The 20,238-nt window shown below is 41.5% G+C and overlaps 1 protein-coding gene across 1 annotated transcript in view; it reads left to right on the top strand.

The window, feature by feature from the left end:
* Positions 1–20,238, top strand: part of Pak2 (p21 (RAC1) activated kinase 2) — a 93,968-nt gene that overhangs the window by 31,621 nt on the left and 42,109 nt on the right. Inside the window, exon 2 of the mRNA XM_008838514.3 lies at positions 5,779–5,986. Coding sequence (XP_008836736.1) covers positions 5,800–5,986 — 187 coding nt within the window. The 5' untranslated portion in view covers positions 5,779–5,799. The remainder of the gene's footprint in view (positions 1–5,778; positions 5,987–20,238) is intronic.

Below are 20,238 nucleotides of genomic sequence, written 5' to 3'. Positions count from 1 at the left end.
TATTTGAGCACTTTGCTCCCATACTCCTCTACATCGTTTTTCCTTCACAACCACCCCCATTAGTCCCCTTTGTCTTCTCATATAGCATTACTTCTTTCAAGTAACTTAATCTATACCTTGGATGCATAAATGAAGAGAAAACATGCAGTATTTACCTTTATTAAACAAACTTCACTTGATATGATTATCTCCAGTTGCATCTATTTTCCTGCAAATGACTACTTTATGGCTGAAAAGTAGCTTTATGGGTACTGTGTATGTATGTGATACTTTTTTATTCCTCTGTTGATGCACACCTAGGTTGGTTCCATAATCTTAATCATCTTTATACCCTCTTCCCCATTGGCCCTCTCCCATAGCTTCCACACACACACACTGGAATTCATACATTCATTTTGTCATTTGTATTAAGGCCTATCATGTCAAATTAGTTTTCCCAGATGTCCCTTAGTGCAAGTTCATCCACTGAGGTCTAGTCAGCCTATCTAGAGTCCCTCCTTTTAAGAAGATCAGCTCTGAGGCTGGAGAGATGGCTCAGTGGTTAAGAACACTGGTTGTTCTTGCAGAAGACCTGAGTTCAAATCCCAGCACCCATATGGCAGTTAACAACTGTCCATAACTCCAGTTCCAGGGGATCTGATGGCCTCATCTGTCTTCTGCCAGCATTGCATGATGCAGGTGCACTTACCTATGTGCAGGCAATACATTCCTACACATAAAATAAAAATAATAGCCAGGCGTGGTGGTGCACGCCTGTAGTCCCAGCACTTGGGAGGCAGAGGCAGGCGGATCTCTGTAAGTACAAGGCCAGCCTGGTCTACATAGTGAGTTCCAGGGCAGCTGGGGCTACAGGGAGTCCCTGCTTCAAAAAGACGAAAAATAAAATAAAATAAAAATAATAAATATTAAAAAGAAAAGAAAGAAGATCACTCTTCCTCACCCAGCAGTAATCAGCTGCCAATAATTCTTTGACTAAGATTGGGGCCTGCTGTCTATTTCCACCGTTGTGTGCTGGGTTTTGTCTGCTTGAGTTTTCAGGAGTCTTTAGCATACTGACACCATTGTTGTAGGTTCATATGAGAAGGATCCCAGGAGCCTGTAGGATGCTATTTGCATATAGTCATGCAACTCCCTTCCGGGCTCTTAAAAACTTTCTGTCCTGTCTTCTGCAATGGTCCCTGAGCCTTGGGTGGATGGATTTCCTGGCCCTCTTGAGAGCTTTATTGATGAGAATTGAAAGGTGCATTAGTGTTCTCTTCCTCCCTTGTTCTATGTTCCATGAACCTTAGGTGTAGAGGTTGCATCGTAGGTGTGCCACTTAGGCTTGGGCAGTCCACAGTCAATCTCTGTGTGTGACCAGTAGTAGAACTCTATCTCTGTTGAAAAAGAAGCTTCTTTGATGGGTGGTAACTAGGATACTTATCTATGGATTTAAGAATCCATATTTTGCACATAGTAAGAAATTATATTTGTCTAGGGATATGACAGCCTTGGCATTTTCTCTAAGATCTATGACCTCTCCAACTATGTGTATTTGGCTATGTTTACAGTACCGCACATGAGTTTCCTCCATTAAGTAGGCTTTAAGTCCATTTAGGTAGCTGTTGATCACCCCCAAGATAAAAGTGCCACTACTGCACCACTGTTGTTTGCTGTGCCAGTCATTGATGTGGTTTTTAGCTCTTGAAGCTGGAGTTGGACCAACAATTAATGTTCTCCCTTACCAGCTTGTGTAATGCTTTCCAAAGCTACAAGAGCCAGCCTTCAGGAAAGGGGGCTTCCAGGTCAGTTCCAGCTTCATTGCTCCAAATCCTATGTCCTGTCTTCAGCAATAAGGTCTTGCCTTTAAGTTCTGGAAGGCAATCAAAGGCTGTGGCAATAGCCTGTGTAATTTGGGGAGTCTCTTGGGCTGTCCTTGCTGACAACTCAAAGGGAGGTTTCTCCTGTCTGGCACTGTTATGTAGCCTTCAGCTATACACATGGACTCATGTAAAGATATGGTATGTGTAATTTTCCAGTAGGTTTTTGGACTAAGCCAATTCCCTTTGGGTTTTTTTTTTTTTTTTTGTACTAGCCACACATTATTTTTCTCTTCTCTTTCTCCCTGTCTAATCTTCCCTCCTTGCCCTCCCCCATTTAAAGTGTCTCCATTTCTCCCTTAATAATACCTGTCTGCTATTGTCCCCCCCCCAGCTCCTTCTTCCCCTTTATCCCCATAGTTCCTTGTATAGCTCCTTCTCCCCCTCCCATTTAACTACCCCCATTTCACACATTTCTCCCTAAGTAACACCTGTCTCCTGCTGTTTTTTCTCTTGGGTTCTTTCGATCCCTTTACCTCCCTGTTCCCCTTCCATTTTCCGGGTTCCTGCAGTTACATCAGAATATATACTGAAATATAAGGATTTGGTGCTAGGATCCACAAATGAGGGAGAGCATAAGTCTTTTGTTTTTCTGAGTCTGTGTTGTTTCACTTTGTAGTTCCATCCATTTACCTGCAAATTTCATAATTGTTTCTTTCTTTACCACTAGTAGAACACCGTTGTGTAAATGTACCACATTTTCATTATCCACTCATCAATTGAGGGACACTTAGGTTGCTTCCATCTCTTAGCTGTTGCTATTTTCACTTTTTGACCTCCACACTTGCTTCCATTGTGGCTGGTGTAGTCTACATTCCCACCTACAGTGCATAAGGCTCCCTCCCCCTTTTGTCCATATCTTTGCTTGTTTTCTTAGTGACTACCATTCTGAATGGTAGATTCATGAATCTCTGCCTAGTTTTATTTGCATTTGTCTGATGGTTTAATGAAGTTGAAGTTTTTTATGTTTATTTCTTTTGTGCCTTATCATGGGAGGGGGACACGTGTGAGTTCAGTATCTGGGGACAACTTTTGGGATTTGATTCTCTTCCTGACACTTTGGAGGGTCCAGGGATCAATGTCAGGCGTTTGTGCAAGCATTTCTCACTGAGCCATCTTGTTGCCCTGTATTTCATTTGTTTAGTTCATTATCTCCCATTTATTGGTTGGGTTCTTTGATTTCTTGTTTAGCTATTTTAGGTCTTTGTATATTCTGTCAGGCATGCCCATGGGCCACATAGATAGCTATGCTATGAATGTAAACCAAAAGAAAGTCATAAACTTCCTTTTATGAGATGTTTTTTGCTACCTCAGTTGTTTGTCTTGATTGTAAACTACTTTGTAGTTGACATTATGTTGCAATATGAAAAGTTCGAACACACCTACTTGATATTAATTCTCTGTAAGATGTTTAGGTAGTAAATATTTTCTCTTTTTCTGTAGACTGTCACTTCACTTGATTAACTATTTCTTTTGCTGTACAGAAACTTTTGTCAGTTGTTGACTTTATTTCTTGAATGGCTGGAGCTCTATTCAGAACAATCTTCAAGTATTTTCCCCAATTTTTCCTCTAGTAGTTTAAAAATTACATTAAGGTCTTTAAGTCATTGCAGTTGTTTTGTGTTGGGTGAGAGAAAACGATCTAATTTTTCTATATGTGGATATTCAGTTGTCCTATCATCATTTGTTGAAGAGGCTATTTTATTTTTATTTTGTGTATTAGTGTATTGCTTGCATGTACATAAGTGCACCCATGTTGTGCAGTGCCCACAGAGATCAGAAGAATATGTCAGATCATTGGGAACTGGAGTTACAGATGGTTGTTAGCTGCCATGGGTGCTGGGATTCAAACCCAGGTCCTCTGCACGAACAGCCAGTGCTCTTAGCCACTGAGCCATCTCTCAAACCCATCATATTATTTTTATTACCATGCCTCTATAGTTTAACTTGAAATCAAATGTGATGATATCTCTAGGGTTATTGCTTTTGCTTTGGCTACCTGGTACTTTTTGGTTTCCATATGAATTTTAAGATTGGTTTTCCTATTTCTGTGTAAATTGACATTGAAATTTTGATGGGGATTGCATTGAATTTGTACATTGCTTTTGGTAAGATGGCTTTTTTTTGTTTTTTTGAGACAGGATCTCCCTGTAGCCCCAGCTGTCCTGGAACTCACTACGTAGACCAGGCTGGCCTCAAACTGACAGAGATCCATCTGCTTCTGCCTCCCAAGTGCTGGGACTACAGGCGTCCGCCACCATGCCCAGCCTAGATGGCTATTTTTATATTATTAATTATACTAATCCAAAAGCATGGGAGATCTATCTTCTAGTGTCTTCAATTTTTTTCAATGTTTTAATTTTTCTTCATGTTTTTATTTTTGGAGCTCTTTTATTTCCTTGATTAGGTTTATTCCAAGTTTTTGTTTTGATTTGTTTGTGAGTGGGATTGTTTCCCTGATTTCTTTCTTAGCATCTTTCTTATTATATGGGAAAGCTGTTGATTTTTTTTTTTTTTTTTTGAAACAGAGTTTCCCTGTAGCCCTAGCTGTCCTGGAACTTACTGTGTAGACCAGGCTGGCCTTGAACCCACAGAGCTCCGCCTGCCTCTGCCTCCCAAGTGCTGGGACTACAGGTATGTGCCACCACACACTGGCAGCTGTTAATTTTTAAAATGCTTATTTTATATCCTGCCACTTTATGTTTATCAGCTCTAAGAGTTTTCTTAGAGTTGGAGTCTCTTATATGGAATCATACCACTACGAATAAGGATAACTTGAGTTCCTTCCTACTGTATCCATTCTGTTTCCTTCTCCTGCCTCACTCTAGCTAAAACTTCATGCACTGTATTGAATAAGAGTGAAAAAGGTGAACACTCTTATCCTTGATTTTAGAAGTGCTTTGAGCTTGTTTCTCCACTTAGTATAATGTTACAGGTTTCTGTATATAATTTTATTATGCTGAAATATGTTAGATTTTGTCAAAAGCATTTTCTGAGTCTTTTGAGATGATCAGGTGATTTCTGTCCTTGAGTCCATTTATGTGAGCCTATTGATTGCTTATGTTGAACCATCCCTGCAACTCTGGAATGGCTTATATGTTAAGCAGCATGGTAGTCCATGTCTGTAATACTAGAACTTGGGAGGCTGAGGCAGGAGGATTCCTACAAGATCAGGACCTGATTGGTCTACATAACATGACCTTGCTTTAAAATGAATGGGGTTGGAGAGATGGCTCAGCCATTAAGAGCACTGGCCGCTCTTAGAGAGGACTCATGTTTGAATCACAGCACCCACATGGCAGCGGTCTATAACTCCAATTCCAGGGGATCCAACACCATCTTCTGACATCCACAGACATTGCACAACATGGACACACTTACATACATGCAGGCAATACACTCATATACATAAAATTTTTAAAAAGTACATATATATATACATACATACATATATATTTTGTCTTTTGTGAGACAGAGTCTACCTGTAGCCCCAGCTGCCCTGGAACTCACTATGTAGACCAGGCTGGCCTCAAACTGACAGAGATCTACCTGCCTCTGCCTCCCAAGTGCTGGGATTAACAGCGTACGCCACCACGCCTGGCTAATAAATATATTTTTAAAACAAATACATCTGTATTTCCTTTGAGATGGTCTCAGAATCATTTCATTAGGTGAATTGATTGTGATGTGTTAGTAAAAGCATGGTTTTTAAACATTTCTATGGCTAACAATTTAGTGAAGATTGCCTTTATTGAGAGAAATCTCTTACCTATTTGATTTTTTTCCAAACTTTTCTAATGTCACTACTGTATAACTTTTTCTAATTTAGAGTTGTGGTAGGGGTAGTTATTGCTGTTGGTGCTTGTCCTTGCTGTTTTTAACCTTGTTATTAATTGCATGTTTTGCCTATACATTTCAGGCTACTTCATAATTCTGAATCATGTCTGATAACGGAGAACTAGAAGACAAGCCTCCAGCGCCTCCTGTGCGAATGAGCAGTACTATTTTCAGCACTGGAGGAAAAGATCCTTTATCAGCCAATCACAGTTTAAAACCTTTGCCGTCTGTTCCAGAGGAAAAAAAGCCCAGGAACAAGATCATCTCCATATTCTCAGGCACAGAAAAAGGTAAACAGCTATTATAATTTCAAGAGTCTCGGCTTTGGTTTATTTTATGTTCCCCATCTTGTTGATGCCTTTCATTGTAAGAACAGTGAATAACAGATCTAAAAAAACACTGTTGGGCTGGAGAGATGGCTCAGTGGTTAAGAACACTGGTTGTTCTTGCAGAAGACCTGGGTTCGAATCCCAGCACCCACATGGCAGCTAACAACTGTCCGTAACTCCAGTTCCAGGGGATCTGACAGCCTCTTCTGTCCTCCACAGGCATTGCACAACACGGGTGCACTTACTTACAAGCAGGCAATACACGCATACACATAAAATAAAAATAATAAACAAAATATGAGAAAAAAAGATTTAAAAAGAAAAAAAGAGAACAATTGTTGCTGCTAATAGGCACTATAAAGACTTATTCTTGTGGGCGTGGTGGCATACCCCTTATAGTGCTTGGGAGACTGAGGCAAGACGATTACTTGAACCCAGGAGTTCAAAGCCAGCCTAGGAGGTATAACCTGTTTGTCTCTAAAACAAAACAAACAGGACTAACTCGTGATTGATTCATCTTTCATAGTCTTACTGTGTACCCCAGGCTGGTCATCTTTCTGTCTCAGTCTCCTGCGTGCTGGGATTATCGGCACGTGCAGCTATGTCTAGCAAGACTGTGATAGAAAAGAATAAAACTATAAAATTCTTCAGCCTGTTTGTTACAGACATTGGATTTCTGTACTCATCTTCATTTTCTGAGGTCTTTTTTATGGCTTCCTGATGTTGGTGAGGTTTGTGATAGCCCTAGTCTATTCTGTGGCTTTAACAAAATATCTAGGACTGGGTACTCTATAAAGAAAAAAAGCTTCAGACAGGTGTGGTGGAGCATGCCTTTAATCCCAGCACTCCAGAGGCAGAAGCAGGAACTCACTGTGAGTTCAAGGCCATCCTAGTCTACATAGAGAGTTCCAGGCCAGCTGGGGCTCAGGGAAACTTTGTCTCAAAAAAAGACCAAAAAAAAAAAACAGAGAGAGATTCATTTGGATCATGATACTAGTAGTTTGTTTGAATCACAGCACCCACATGGCAGTGGTCTATAACTCCAATCCCAGGGGATCCGATGCCCTCTTCCGACCTCCGCGGACATTGCACGACACAAGTGCACTTACTACGTGCCGGCAATACACACATACACATAAAATAAAAAAAATATATATATTTTTTGTCTTTTTTTGAGACAGGATCTCCCTGTAGCCCCTGCTGTCCTGAAACTCACTATGCAGACCAGGCTGGCCTTGAACTCACAAAGATCCGCCTGCCTCTGCTTCCCAAGTGCTGGGATTAAAGGTGGGTGCCACCACACCCAGCAAAAATTTTTTTTAATTTTTAAATTTTATTTTTCTTTAAAGAAATTTATTTTTATTTTATGTGTATGAGTGTTTGCCTACATGTGTGTATGTGCACCACGTGTGAAGAATTGGAATTTCAGATGGTTGTCAGCCACCATGCGGGTGCTGGGAACTGAACCTAGGTCCTCTGCAAGAGCAGCCAATGCTTTTAACCACTGAGCCGTCTCTCCAGCCCCCCAAATTAAGAATTTTTTTAAATGAATTTTTTAGTAATAGTAAATTTTTTTTTTTTTAATTGAGATGGGGTTTCCCTGTAGCACTAGCAGTCCTGGAACTCGCAAAGATCTCCTGCCTCTGCCTCCCGAGTGCTGGGATTAAAAGCGTGCACCACCACGCCCAATTTACAAATTTATTCTTATGTGTCTTTTTTTCCTGAATGTATGTAAGTGCACCCATGTGTGCGATGCCAACAGAGATCCCCTGGAAGTGGAGTTAAGGACAGTTGTTAGTTGCTGTGACTCTGTGATGACAAGCCATGGACCCGCCTCCTTCCCACGCTCTGCAAAGAAGCCACGCCCCTTCCCTCTTTCAGCCAATTGGTTGATCATAGCCACTTGCAGGGGAGGAGCTGAAGGTATAAAAGCTGGGAAAACTGCAAGGCTGGTCTCTCACCATTTTGTAAGGCTGTCCGCAACCACATGATTTATGGCTGGGTGTGGACTTTCTAACACAGCCATAAATGGGGGAGGTGCCCACTTGTCTGTAAGTAAACCCGCACCCCAAGCTCAGTTAGCAAGTCCAATAAACTTAAGATTCTTCAAACTGGGGTTTGGAGAATTTTTTCCTCCGGCTGTCCCAAGGACCGTGGGAGGAGGGGATTGGATGCCACATGTGCACCTCCCAGCAGTGAATTTGACTTACAGCTGCTATGTGGGTACTGGAAAATGAACCTGGGTCCTCTGCAAGAGCAGCCAATGTCTTAACTGCTGAGCCAGCCCCCATAGTAATACATCTTTGTCATATGTTGTTGTCAGAAGGATCTGAAGCCACCCCAATAGTTAGCAAAGGCCTGAGCTGTGATTTCTCAGCCTTGTAGCTCTTGATGTAATTCATGATTGCAGCAGTCTGTCTCTGTGCATTCTATAATGCACAGCATTCCTAGCTTGTATCCACTAAATGTCTATAGCACTTTATTTATTTATTTATTTATTTATTTATTTATTTATATTTGTCTTTTTGAGACAGGGTCTCCCTGCTGCCCCGCCTGGCCTGGAACTCACTATGTAGACCAGGCTAGCTTTGAACTCAACAGAGATGTGCCTCCCTCTGCCTCCCAGGTACTAGAATCAAAGATATGTACCACGATGCCTGACTATTTTTTTATATTTGAGAATTTCCTACAATGTATTTTGATCATATCTCTACCCCTCACTCCTTCCGTTAGTTCCTCCCAGATATCTTAGAGAGCACACTCATCCCCATTTAAGAGCCACTGACTTTGTCATACAAAGCAGGATAAAGGCTATAAATAGTTTATAAGTTAAAGTCACTAAATTAGTTTTTTGTTGTTGGGGGTGCTTTTTTATTTGTTTTTCCTTGACAGTTTTTCTTGCAGTTTTTTTTTTTTTTTTCTTTGAAACAAGGTCTTTTTGTATAGTCTTGGTACTAGTACTTACTTTCTAGCTCAGGCTGGCCCCATACTTACAACAACCCTCTTGCCTCTTCCTGCCTCAGTCTCTCAAATGTGAGGATTATGAGTATGTGTAGTACTAAATTGGTTTTGGTGCTGTTTTGTTTTGTTTTGGTTTGACAGAATCTCTCTATGTAGCCCTAGCTGGACTGGTGCTTGTTGAATAGCCCAGACTGGCCTCAGACTCACTGCTTTCCTTCTGGGTGTTGGGATTATAGGCATGTACCACCATACTTGATTCGTTGCATTTGAATTTAAGGAAGAAACTTTTAGGTTTTAGGATTGGATAACAGGTTACTGGCACTAAAGGATTTTAGAACAAGGAAGAGGGATGAGGGGTTCAGTTAATTAATCACATTAAACATGGTATTGTGCATCTCTGACAAATGATAATAGATGTGAACAGAGATAAAGATAATATCTCCTAGGTCTACATGTAAAGGTAAGCTGAAATGAAAGAAGGGTGCTTTGTGCATAACAATACATGTTGGAGATTATATAGCATAATATTGACTCACTAAGCTTTAGTTAGCATTTGAAGAAATTACAAATAAGAATCCATAATTCTTACAGAATTTATATTTTCAGACAGGAAATAGTCAATAGACAGTTGCACACCTATTCATTTTATTATTTATACAATCTGGGTTACATTGTAAAACCTTGTCTCAAAAAACCAAGGCAGAGCTGGGCATGGTGATACAGGACTTTAATTCCAGTACTCAAGAGGCAGAGGCAGGTGGATCTATGTGAGATTGAGGCCAGCCTGGTCTACAAAGAAGTTCCAGGCCAATTGGTGCTACAGGGAAACCCAGTTTGTTTAAAAATAATTGAAAGAATAGGAGAAAGGGAGGAAAGATTTGGGAGGGAGGGAGGGAGGGAGGGAGGGGAGGGAGAGAAACAAGGTGTAGAGACAGGAAATCATGTAAGGATTTAGGGAAGTAGCTCATAGGTAAATAATTTGCATCATGAGGCCCTGGGTTGATCCCTAGCACTAATCATCATTGTTGCCCCCCCCCCCCACATACACACAGAAGATTTCATAGGAGTAGAAGAGCTTAGTGAATATATATTGAGAGCTTGTTTGGAGGTTCTAGCAGGGGAGTGCAGCTACTAATGTATATTCATTACCAAGCCAGAGACCAGCTCTCCTCTATCAAGGAAAGTCATTCTTTTCAACCAAGTGTGCAACTTTGGGAGGGGTGCACATGGAGAATTGGGGGGGGGGGACACCTGCCTAGCCAGCCAGATCAGTGTAGTCAACCTTGGAGATCAATGAAGTGACAGATGTCACAGCCAGATCACCCTCACATCAATGAATATATATTCTTAAACCATAATTACCATGGAGAGATGGCCCCATGGTTAATAGCAATTACTCTTCTTCCAGATGACTCCTGTTCAGTACCCAGCAACCACCAGCAGCTAACACCTAACCTTAACTCCCGTTCCAGAGGATCCATCCCTCTCTTTTGGCCTCCAGGGGCAATGCACGGATGTGGTGCACTTACATGCATGCAAAGCATTCATACACATTTAAATATAATACTCATATATCATATATAATTAACAGAAGTGACTAGGTAGGTATTTAACTTGAGGATAAAAATGTACTTAAAAGAAGCTGTGTCACAAGTTCCCACTGCCATGCCTTCCCTGTCATAGTGGACTGATATTTCCTGAAACCGTGAACCAGAATAAATCCTTCCTTACTTTAAAAAAAAAAAAAAGCTGGACATGGTGGTGCATGAGTCCAGCCTGGTCTCCATAGCTAATCTAGGCCAACTGTGGGTACAGGCAGACCCTGTCTCAAAAAAACTAAAAAAAAAAAAAAAAAAAAAAGGTGGGAGGAGAAGGGAAGGAAAAAAGGGGACTCGACGAGATGTCTTAGTAAGTAAAGGTGCTTACTGCCAAGCCTGACAATCTGAGTTTCAGTCCCTGGGACTCACATGATAGAAACTGAGAATCAGCTCCCACAGGTTGACCTCTGACTTCCACATGTATATAGTGGTACATGTATATGCATGAGCATATGTCATGCATATACACACATATACAGGGTAGTTGTAATTTTAAGTTTTTTTAAAAGGTAACACATGCCTCTAATCCTAACACTGGGAGATAATGGCAGAAGGATCAAGAATTCCAGGGCCACTCTGAGCTCTTTAGCAAAGTTGAGGCCACCCTGGATAGTATATGCTACCTTGTCTCAAAAAAAAGGAAAAAGCCAGATAGCATGAGGAGGTCAGGACAGAAGGATCAGAAGTTTTAAGTCATCCTTAGCTACATAGCAAGTTGGAGAAAGTATGGACAGTCTAGTACTTGACGTTTAATAATGATAGTGTTTGTAAGCAAATTGAGCATGCATTTACATAAATGCAAGAGTATGTCTCTTTGATCCTTTTGAGAATCTTCTAGTTTTACCCTCCTTTATTAAACCTTTCCTCTCAGAATTACATATATAAGCTACAACTAATTCAAGGTTCTGCTTTTCCTTTTAAAATATGTGTGGCCTGGCATGGTGGTGTACTCCTGCAATCCCAACGCTTAGGAGGTAGATGGAGAAGGAGCAGATTTAAGGTCATCCTTATCTTCATACTAAGTTGAAGGTAGCCTGGAATCTGTGAGTCTGTCTCAAAGCCAAAAAAATTTTGGGTTGAGGGTGCAGATAAGCAGCAAAGCACCGGCCTAGCATTCATGGGCCCTGTGTTAAATTTCCATTGCCCCCTCCCAGAAGAAATACAGAAATCTTCAAGTGTATACAAAATAAGTAGCACAGTATAATAAATTCCATACCCAGCTTCAAAATTATCACCATTGCCTCCCCTTGACCTGTGATTCCAACCCAGATTCCCACACTTATGTTCTTACCTAGAAGCTAAAATCTCTAACACTGTAGCCAAGACTTGGGAATCTGGAATGAAGGTCAACCCTGTGTCTATATGCACGGGCATATTCCTATGAGACAGTAATCAACTTGCTGGGCTGCTTCCACTGCTTTCCATTCTTTGTCCTGGTCATTGCCTCTGGGTCTTCCCATCCCTTCCTCCCTTGCTTCTTCCCTCACCAGCTTGTAACATTTCTGTGGTCTCATTTTTCTCAACTTGTATCCCAAGCTGCAGTTTCTCTCTTTGGTTCTATCCTGATTGCTTTTCATTTTTCTACATTCTTTATAGATTTTTCTTTGTTGGATGTATAGATTTGGGGGAGGAGAGACCTGTATCTACAGTACAAGGTCAAGTACATCATCTGAAACAACAGACATGAAATGGTTACATACTTATTTTTTATAGTGTTTAGCTGGCTGAGGGGGCTCACACCTATAATCTTGGCACTTGGGCAGTTGGGGCAGGTAGTAAGTTTTAGGCAATCCTAGGCTACATAGCAAGATCTGAAGAATTAAGAAATCAGGGGCTGGAAAGAGCTCAGCAGTTAAGAGCACTGGCTGCTCTTGGAAAAGACCTGCAATTGATTCCCAGCACCCACATGGAGGCTAACAACCATCCATAACTCCAGTTCCAGGGGATCCAATACCCTCTTTTGACCTCCACAGGCATTACAAGACATGGGTGCACTTACACACATGCAGGCAATACACTCATACACATAAACTAAAAATAATATTTTTTTAAAAAAAAAGAATTAAGAAATTGGGTTGGAGAGATAGCTCAGTGGTTAAGAGTACTTACTGCTCTTACAGAGGACCCAAGTTTGGCTCCTGTAGTAGTTACTTTCTTGTTGCTGTGCTAGAAACACTGACCAAAGCAACTTATAGAAGGAAGAGTTTGAGTTTACAGTTCCAGGGGAGTCACAGTATATCATGTCGAAGAGGCATGATGGCTGGAGATGGCTGGAGCAGGCAAGAAAGCAGAGTGCTCACATCTTCAGGTGGGCACAGGAAGCAAGGGAGCAACTTGAAATCCAGCAAGGCTTAAGAACTCTCTAAGCCTGCCCCCAGTGATCTGATTCCTCCAGCATAGCCACGTCTTCTAAAACCTCCCAAAACAGCACCCCCATCTGGGGACAAAAATGTCCAAATACTTGGAGCCTATGGGGACATTCTCATTCTCAAACCATCACAGGTCCCAACACCCACATGGCAGCTCACAATCACCTGTAACTCCAATTCGAAGAACTCTGACCTCCATGGGCTCCTGAATGCACATGGTACACATTGATACACTCAGACAAAACAAAAAGAGGTGCAATAAGCCTCAAAGAAAGAAATATTTTTAGCTCTTACTGATTTTAATTGATGTTCTGGAAAAATTAAAACCTAGAAACCACCCCCCCTTTTTTTAAAATGGGTCTCATTGTGTGGCCCTGTCTTACCTGGAACTCATTATATAAACCAGGCTGGGCTCAAACTCAGATCTGCCTGCCTTTGCCTCCCAAGTGCTGAGATTAAAGGTGCCTAGTTTAGAAATACCTTTTTATAACTGGGTGTGGTAGCACATGCCTTTAGTCTCAAAACTCGGGAGGCAAAGGTAGGTGGATCGCTATGAAATCAGGCCAGCTGGGGCTATAGGGAGACCCTGTCTCAAGAAGACAAAAAAAAAATTGTACCTCTTACCCAGCTTCATCCCCTTCCAAAAAAATTCCCGTCTCTGGTAACTACCATTCCGCTGTGTACACCTGTAAGACCAGTTTTTTTTGTTTTTTTGTTTTTTTTTTTTTGAGGCAGGGTCTCCCTGTAGCCACAGCTGACCTGGAACTCACCTGTGTAGACCAGGCTGGCCTCAAACTCACAAAAATCTGCCTGCCTCTGCCTCCCAAGTGCTGGGATTAAAGGTGTGCACCACCACACCCAGCTGCTTTTTTCTTTTTTAAAAAAATTATGTGATGGAGCTGGAGAGATGGCTCAGGGGTTAAGAACACTGGATGTTCTTGCAGAAGACCCAGGTTAGGATCCCAGCACCCACATGGCAGCTAACAAGTGTCCATAACTCCAGTTCCAGGGGATCCAACAGCCTCTTCTGTCTTCCGTGGGCATTGCACAACATGGGTGCACTTACCCACATGCAGGCAATACACATAAAATAAAAACAACAAACCATTTTTTTAAAAAAAGCATATGGTAATTGCCTTTCTGTACTGGGTCATTTCACTTGACAGAGTGTCCTCAGGCCCCAGCCATGCTGCCACAGGTGGCAGGACCTCATTCCTTTTATGGTTGTTTAATACTGCATTGTGTATGTATGTGTGTAATATATGTATATATATATTTATTTATTTATTTATTTATATTATTTTCCCCCTTTACCCATCCATCTATTGATGTACCCTTTCTGTTTCTTGGCTCTTATGAATGGGGCGGCACTACCCTTTAGTAGTACAATTGTTGGAGCATATGGTAGTTCTTTTTTCAGTTTTATGAAGTGCTTAATGTTTATATTTCCATTATATCCATCAGAGAAAACTTTTATGCCTAAGTGTGTTACCTACTCTGTTGTTTGCTTTAAATGTGTCCTTTTTAACTTTTTGAGGCACCACCATACTGTTTCCTATAATGACTGTAATTTACATTTCCACCAACAGTATATAAGAGTTTCTTTTTACTGGGTATAGTGGCACATGCCTGTAATCTCAGCAGTCAGGAGGCAGAAGCAGGAGGTTCAGGAGTTTAAGCTGGTCTTTGACTATGTAACAGGGATCTTAGCTCTAGGCCAGCCCATGTAAACCCCTGTCTCGAAAAACAAAACAAAGTTCCCACTTTTCCTCCCCAGCATTAATTTTCTTCATTTTTGTTAAGAATTGGGACTGGAGAGATGGCTCAGCAGTTAAGAGCACTGGCTGCTCTGGCAGAGGACCTGGGTTCTCTTCCCAGCACCCATATGACAGCTAACAACCGTCGATAACTCCATTTCCAGGGAATCCAGTGCCACCTTCTGAGCTCCTCGGGCATTGTATGACACAGGTACATTTATACACATGCACATAGTACACTCATACACATAAAAAAAGTAATAAATACCCCCCCCTTTTTGGTCTTTTTGAGACAGGAAAATTTTTTTTAAAAATCATTATAGCTGGGCACATGCCTGTAATCTTAGCACTCAGGTGACTGAAACAGGAAACTCACAGGTTTGAGGCCAGTCTGAGTTATACAGCAAGACCCTATCCCCAATATAATTACAAATAAATCATTCTAACTAGAGTGAGATATCTCATTGTGCTTTTGATTTGCATTTTCCCAGTGATCAGTGATACTGAGCATTTATACTTATTGGCCATGCATATATCTTGTTTTTAAGAAATGTCTGTTCAGGGTTGACAAGATGGCTCAGCGATAAAACACACACGCTGCTCTTGAGTTTGGTTCATTAGCATTAGTCCCTGCGCGCGCGTCTCACACACACACACACACACACACACACACACACACAATTAGAATGAAATCTTAAAAAAAGAAATGTCTGTTCAAATCATTTGTCCTTTTTTAAAATCAGATTGTCTTTTTTTTTCTCTCAAATTTCTTATAATCTGTGCATATTGATCCCTTGTTGGACAAATAGTTTGTGAATATTTCTCCCATTCTGCTAGTTATTTCCTCACTCTTGTTTTCTTTGTGATGGGAGAGGTTTTTCATTTGGCATAGTCCTGTGAAAGTATTCTTTTTATGGGCTGGAGAGTTGGCTCAGTGGTTAAGAGCACTGACTGCTTTTGCAGAGGACCCGGGTTCGATTCCCAGCACCCACATGGCGGCTACAAACCATCCTTTAGTTAAGAGCACTGACTGCTCTTCCAGAGGATCCGGGTTCAATTCCCAGCACCCACATGGCGGCTATGAACCACCTTTAACTCCAGTTCCAGGGGAATCTGAAGCCCTCTTCTGACCTCCGTGGCATTGCACGACACAGGTGCACTCACATACATGCAGGCAATACACTCATACACATAAAATAAAAATAATAAAATATTTTTAAAAAGAAAGTATTCCTTTCATGACAACTTGACTGAATGGATCTTTTTGCTTGCCTATTGATGTTTGCATACTGAGTCATCAGAAATACAATGATAAGCAAAGCAGATGGTGTCTACCCTCATGACACCTGTCAGTAAGCTATGTTGAGGCTGGGAAGGCAGTGGCAGAGCCTTGCCTAGCATGTTGTAAGACCCTAGGTTCAATTCTCAGCACCAGGGGCTGGGGAAGCTATGTTAATAGCATATAATTATGAGCTATGAAAAGTGACACCAGGCTAGTGTAAAATTTCTATCTTAAATTTGGAGTATTTAGGAAGGATAAGTATGCGAAGCAACAGTTATAGTGTGTTCTGTGCCTAAAAAGAACTGTGTTAGTGGCCCAGCTATGGGGATCATAGCACACTCATGGAATTGAATGCAGGGCATTGTGATCTGAAAGCAGAGAGGGCAGGTGAGAATTATGGGTGAGTGTGGTGCACATAGGGAGTAGCATAAAACAGAGATAGGCAGGGTCCAGGTCACAAAGGCCCTTGTAATCTATGCTTACAGAGCTCAGATTTTATCTTGTTTCCTGGGGAACCATTACAGTTTCAGCACAAGTCATGGCCACATTTCTGTTGTAGGTGGCTGGTAGTTGTATAGATAATAGGTTTTCTTAGATGTATAAGACTGAGGTTAGAAACTAGTTAGGAATCTTTTGCAGTAGCCCAGTGAGAAATGGGTTAGCCAGTTTAGTAGTTTTAATGATGAAAATGGCAGTGAGCCATTGTCCAGGAATATTTTCCTAAGCTCTAATCAGACAGCCAGTGTTGAGCTGGTAGAATGTTCATTAGCTGAAGCAATTTTCACATCTGATGATTCAACCTGTATGCACTTTCACATCTGGTTAATTATGAAGATGATAGAGATATGTAAACATCCTTTCTTGTCCAGAAATCTATTAATGTTAATAATACTAGCTTATACTTCATCTGTTCCCTTGAAACTATTCAAAGTGAGAAGAAAAGGTGTAATCATTGATTGTTAGACCAACATAGCTTTGCTGTGTTTCGTTTTTGTTTGTTTTATTTTGTTTTTTCCTGTCTTGAAGCTCTACAACTGGCCTGGAAATCACTGTAACCCAGACTCGCCTAGAACTCAAAGCAGCCTTCCTGCCTCATCCTGCCAAGTGCTGGGATTACAGGCATAAGCCACCAAGCCTAGCTTCAGGGGTGCCCTAAAAGATTAGATAGCAGCCTATTTAAGGTTCTTTTCATTGCTTTTGTCATCACATGTCTTGGGATTTTTCTCTTCTACCTGCTATGTTTAGTTATCTAATGAAGTTCAGAGGTGATTCTAAGAATCTCCCCTCATAGGACACTTGTCACCAGAGTTCTCGCTGGGTCTCTTGCACTATCAGGCAAACCATATAACATATCTTTATATACATTTATTATTATCATGGGGGGGAGTGACTTAACAAAGAAACGAACACCCAGTGCCTAGCTTTCGCCCATGCCTCAGGGGTCAGCGGTCATTCTGTTCTTGAGTATGCCCCACTGCTGCGCGGTTTCCTGGCCACTTCCGTCCCAAGATGGCGCCACAAGCCCGTCATTCTGCAGCTAACTCTGCAGTCAATTCTCCACAGCAGGCCCTGCCCCTTGGAGGAACCAGGACCCCTGGGGAACACAGACACTGATAAGTTTTTCATTTTATTAAAAGAACTTTCTTTTGTGGCCCATTATTTCCCATCAAGTAATGTGTTGGCTGGTGGACATCCTGTAGATGATTAGATTTGACAAGCAGAAGTAGGAAACTTAATGTTAAAACAGACAAGATTTCTTTTCCAAAGCTAGCACATCAGTGTACACTTACTTTTGTCTTTTAGCTATTGTCTTCTAGAGTTACATAATCAGTGTCTATGGAGGGTCCTTCTAGCGTATTATTTCACTTGAGACTTGCTTCTTTGTTTCAGATACTGTTTCTAATGTACTTTTCTCTTCCCCCTGGGATTACTGAAATATAAGAAGTATTTGTGAAAAACAAGTGGAATTAAACGTTTTTAAGATACTGTGTTATTGGGGGTGGGGGGCTGGCGAGATGGCTCAACAGTTAAGAGCACTGACTGCTCTTGCAGAGGACCTGCGTTTGATTCTTAGCAGCCACATGTGGAGCTAACAACCACTCATAACTTCCGTTCCAGGGGATCCATCGCCCTCTTCTGACCTCTGAAGGCATTGCATGCACTGTTGCACTTACACACATGCAGGCAATACACTCATTCTGGTTTGTTTCTTCATTGCTGTGACAAAATACTCTGACCACTACCAACTTAGGGAGGAAAGGGTTTATTTTGCTTACATATCCCGGATCACAGTTCATCCTGGAGCCCAAGGTAGGAACTCAGGGCGGGAACCTGGAGGCAGGAACTGGGGCACAGGCCATGGAGGAATGCTGCTTACTGGCTTGCTCCCCTGGCCCCTGCTCAGCCTGCTTTCTTATGCAACACAGGCCCACCTGCCCAGGGGTGGCACCACCCACAGTGGGCTGGGTCCTCCCACATCACTCATCAAGAAGATGCCCCTCAGACATGGCCACAGGCCAGTCCAATAGAAGCAATTCCCCAGTTGAGGCTCTCTCAACCCAGGTGTGTCATGTTGACACTAAAGCTATCCAGCGCAACACTCATACACATCAAATAAAAATAATAAAATATTTTAAAAGATACTATGCCAGGCCAGATGTGGTGGCGCATGCCTTTAATCCCAGCATTTGGGAGGCAGAGGAAGGTGGATAGCTGTGAGTTTGAGGCCAGCCTGGTCTACATAGTTCCAGGACAGCTGGGGCTACAGGGAGACCCTGTCTCAAAAAAAGATACTATGCCATTTTTTAATATTTTATTTGTTTTTATTTTCTATGTATGAGTGTGTTACTTGCATGCAAATGCAAACAAGTGCACTTCTAATCTTTTTTTTTTTTTTTTTCCTGGTCTTTTCGAGACAGGATCTCCCTGTAGCCCCAGCTGTCCTGGAACTCACAACTCACTATGTAGACCAGGCTGGCCTTGAACTCACAGAGATCTGCCTGCCTCTGCCTCCCAAGTGCTGGGATTAAAGGCATGAGCCACCATGCCCAGCTTAAAAATTTTTTAAATTATTTTTATGTGTATGAGTGTTTTGCCTGCATGTAAGTGCACCCATGTAAGAGGCCAGAAGATCTCCTGGAACTCGAGTTACAAATGGTTGTTAGCCAGCATGTGGGCGCTGGGAACTGAACCCAGGTTCTCTGCAAGAGTAGCCAGTACTCTTAAGCCCTGAGCCATCTCTCCAGCCCGCATCGTTTTCATTTGAATAGACTAATATATCTAAGTACATTTTGAATGCTATTTAATCACTTTGTGTTTTCCTATAACTTTTCATTCTGCCCCACTAACATTTATGTAATTTCCTTTACTATATTTCTCTATACTCTTTTTAACATTCCAAAAGTGAAGACCATGGTACCAGGGATTCTTTTGCTTGTATTTTTTTTTTCTTTCCCTTTCTGTGCTCCTGCTTCCTATTCTTATTTCATACTGAACTTTTTCTTTGTGTTAGAAAATAGAGCCTTCAAACAGTATGTGATTAGATTTCTTATAATCTAATCACTGGTGCTAGTTTTTGTTGTTTTTTATTTTTTTTTTTCAGGATGCTAAGTCCAGCATAGTTCAAATAGTCACCCACTGAAGCAGTTGGCTGGAGTGTCAGCTGATATAGCTTGAATTTAATGCCCACCTTAGTTAGACTAATCATCTCTGATCAAGGTCATATAAGAAAATGGCATTTTTCCCAATCATATGTATTGAGAAAGGGTGAAGGAAGTTCCTAGGAGAACAGGAGAAAAGTTTTCCAAACAGACTTTTTAAAAAGAAATGGGCTGGAGAGATGGCTCAGTGGTTAAGAACACTGGTTGTTCTTGCAGAAGACCCATGTTTGAATCCCAGCACCATCATGGCAGCTAACAACTGTCTGTAACTCCAATCCCAGGGGATCCGACAGCCTCTTCTCCATGGCATTGCATGACACGGGTGCACTTACCTACATGCAGGCAATACACACATACACATAAAATAAAAATAAATAAAATTTTTGAGGGGCACCTTAATTGGGGAAACCATGATGGAGGGGTTGACAATGCTGAGAGATAAATAATGCCTAGCAGGTTTTAAAAACCAGAGGGAACCATACTATTCCAACAACCTACCGACAAATTATACATAGCAGATCAAGAAATATATGTCTAGGTAAAGTTTATCTGAGAACAATTGGTCTTTGCAGAAGATTTGTCTACAT

This window comes from Nannospalax galili, unplaced genomic scaffold (assembly GCF_000622305.1).
Source record: "Nannospalax galili isolate Female #2095 unplaced genomic scaffold, S.galili_v1.0 scaffold598, whole genome shotgun sequence".
Classification (NCBI taxonomy): Eukaryota; Metazoa; Chordata; class Mammalia; order Rodentia; family Spalacidae; genus Nannospalax; species Nannospalax galili.
The sequence above is the reverse complement of the archived record's forward strand: the minus strand, read 5'-3'. Positions and strand labels throughout refer to the sequence as shown.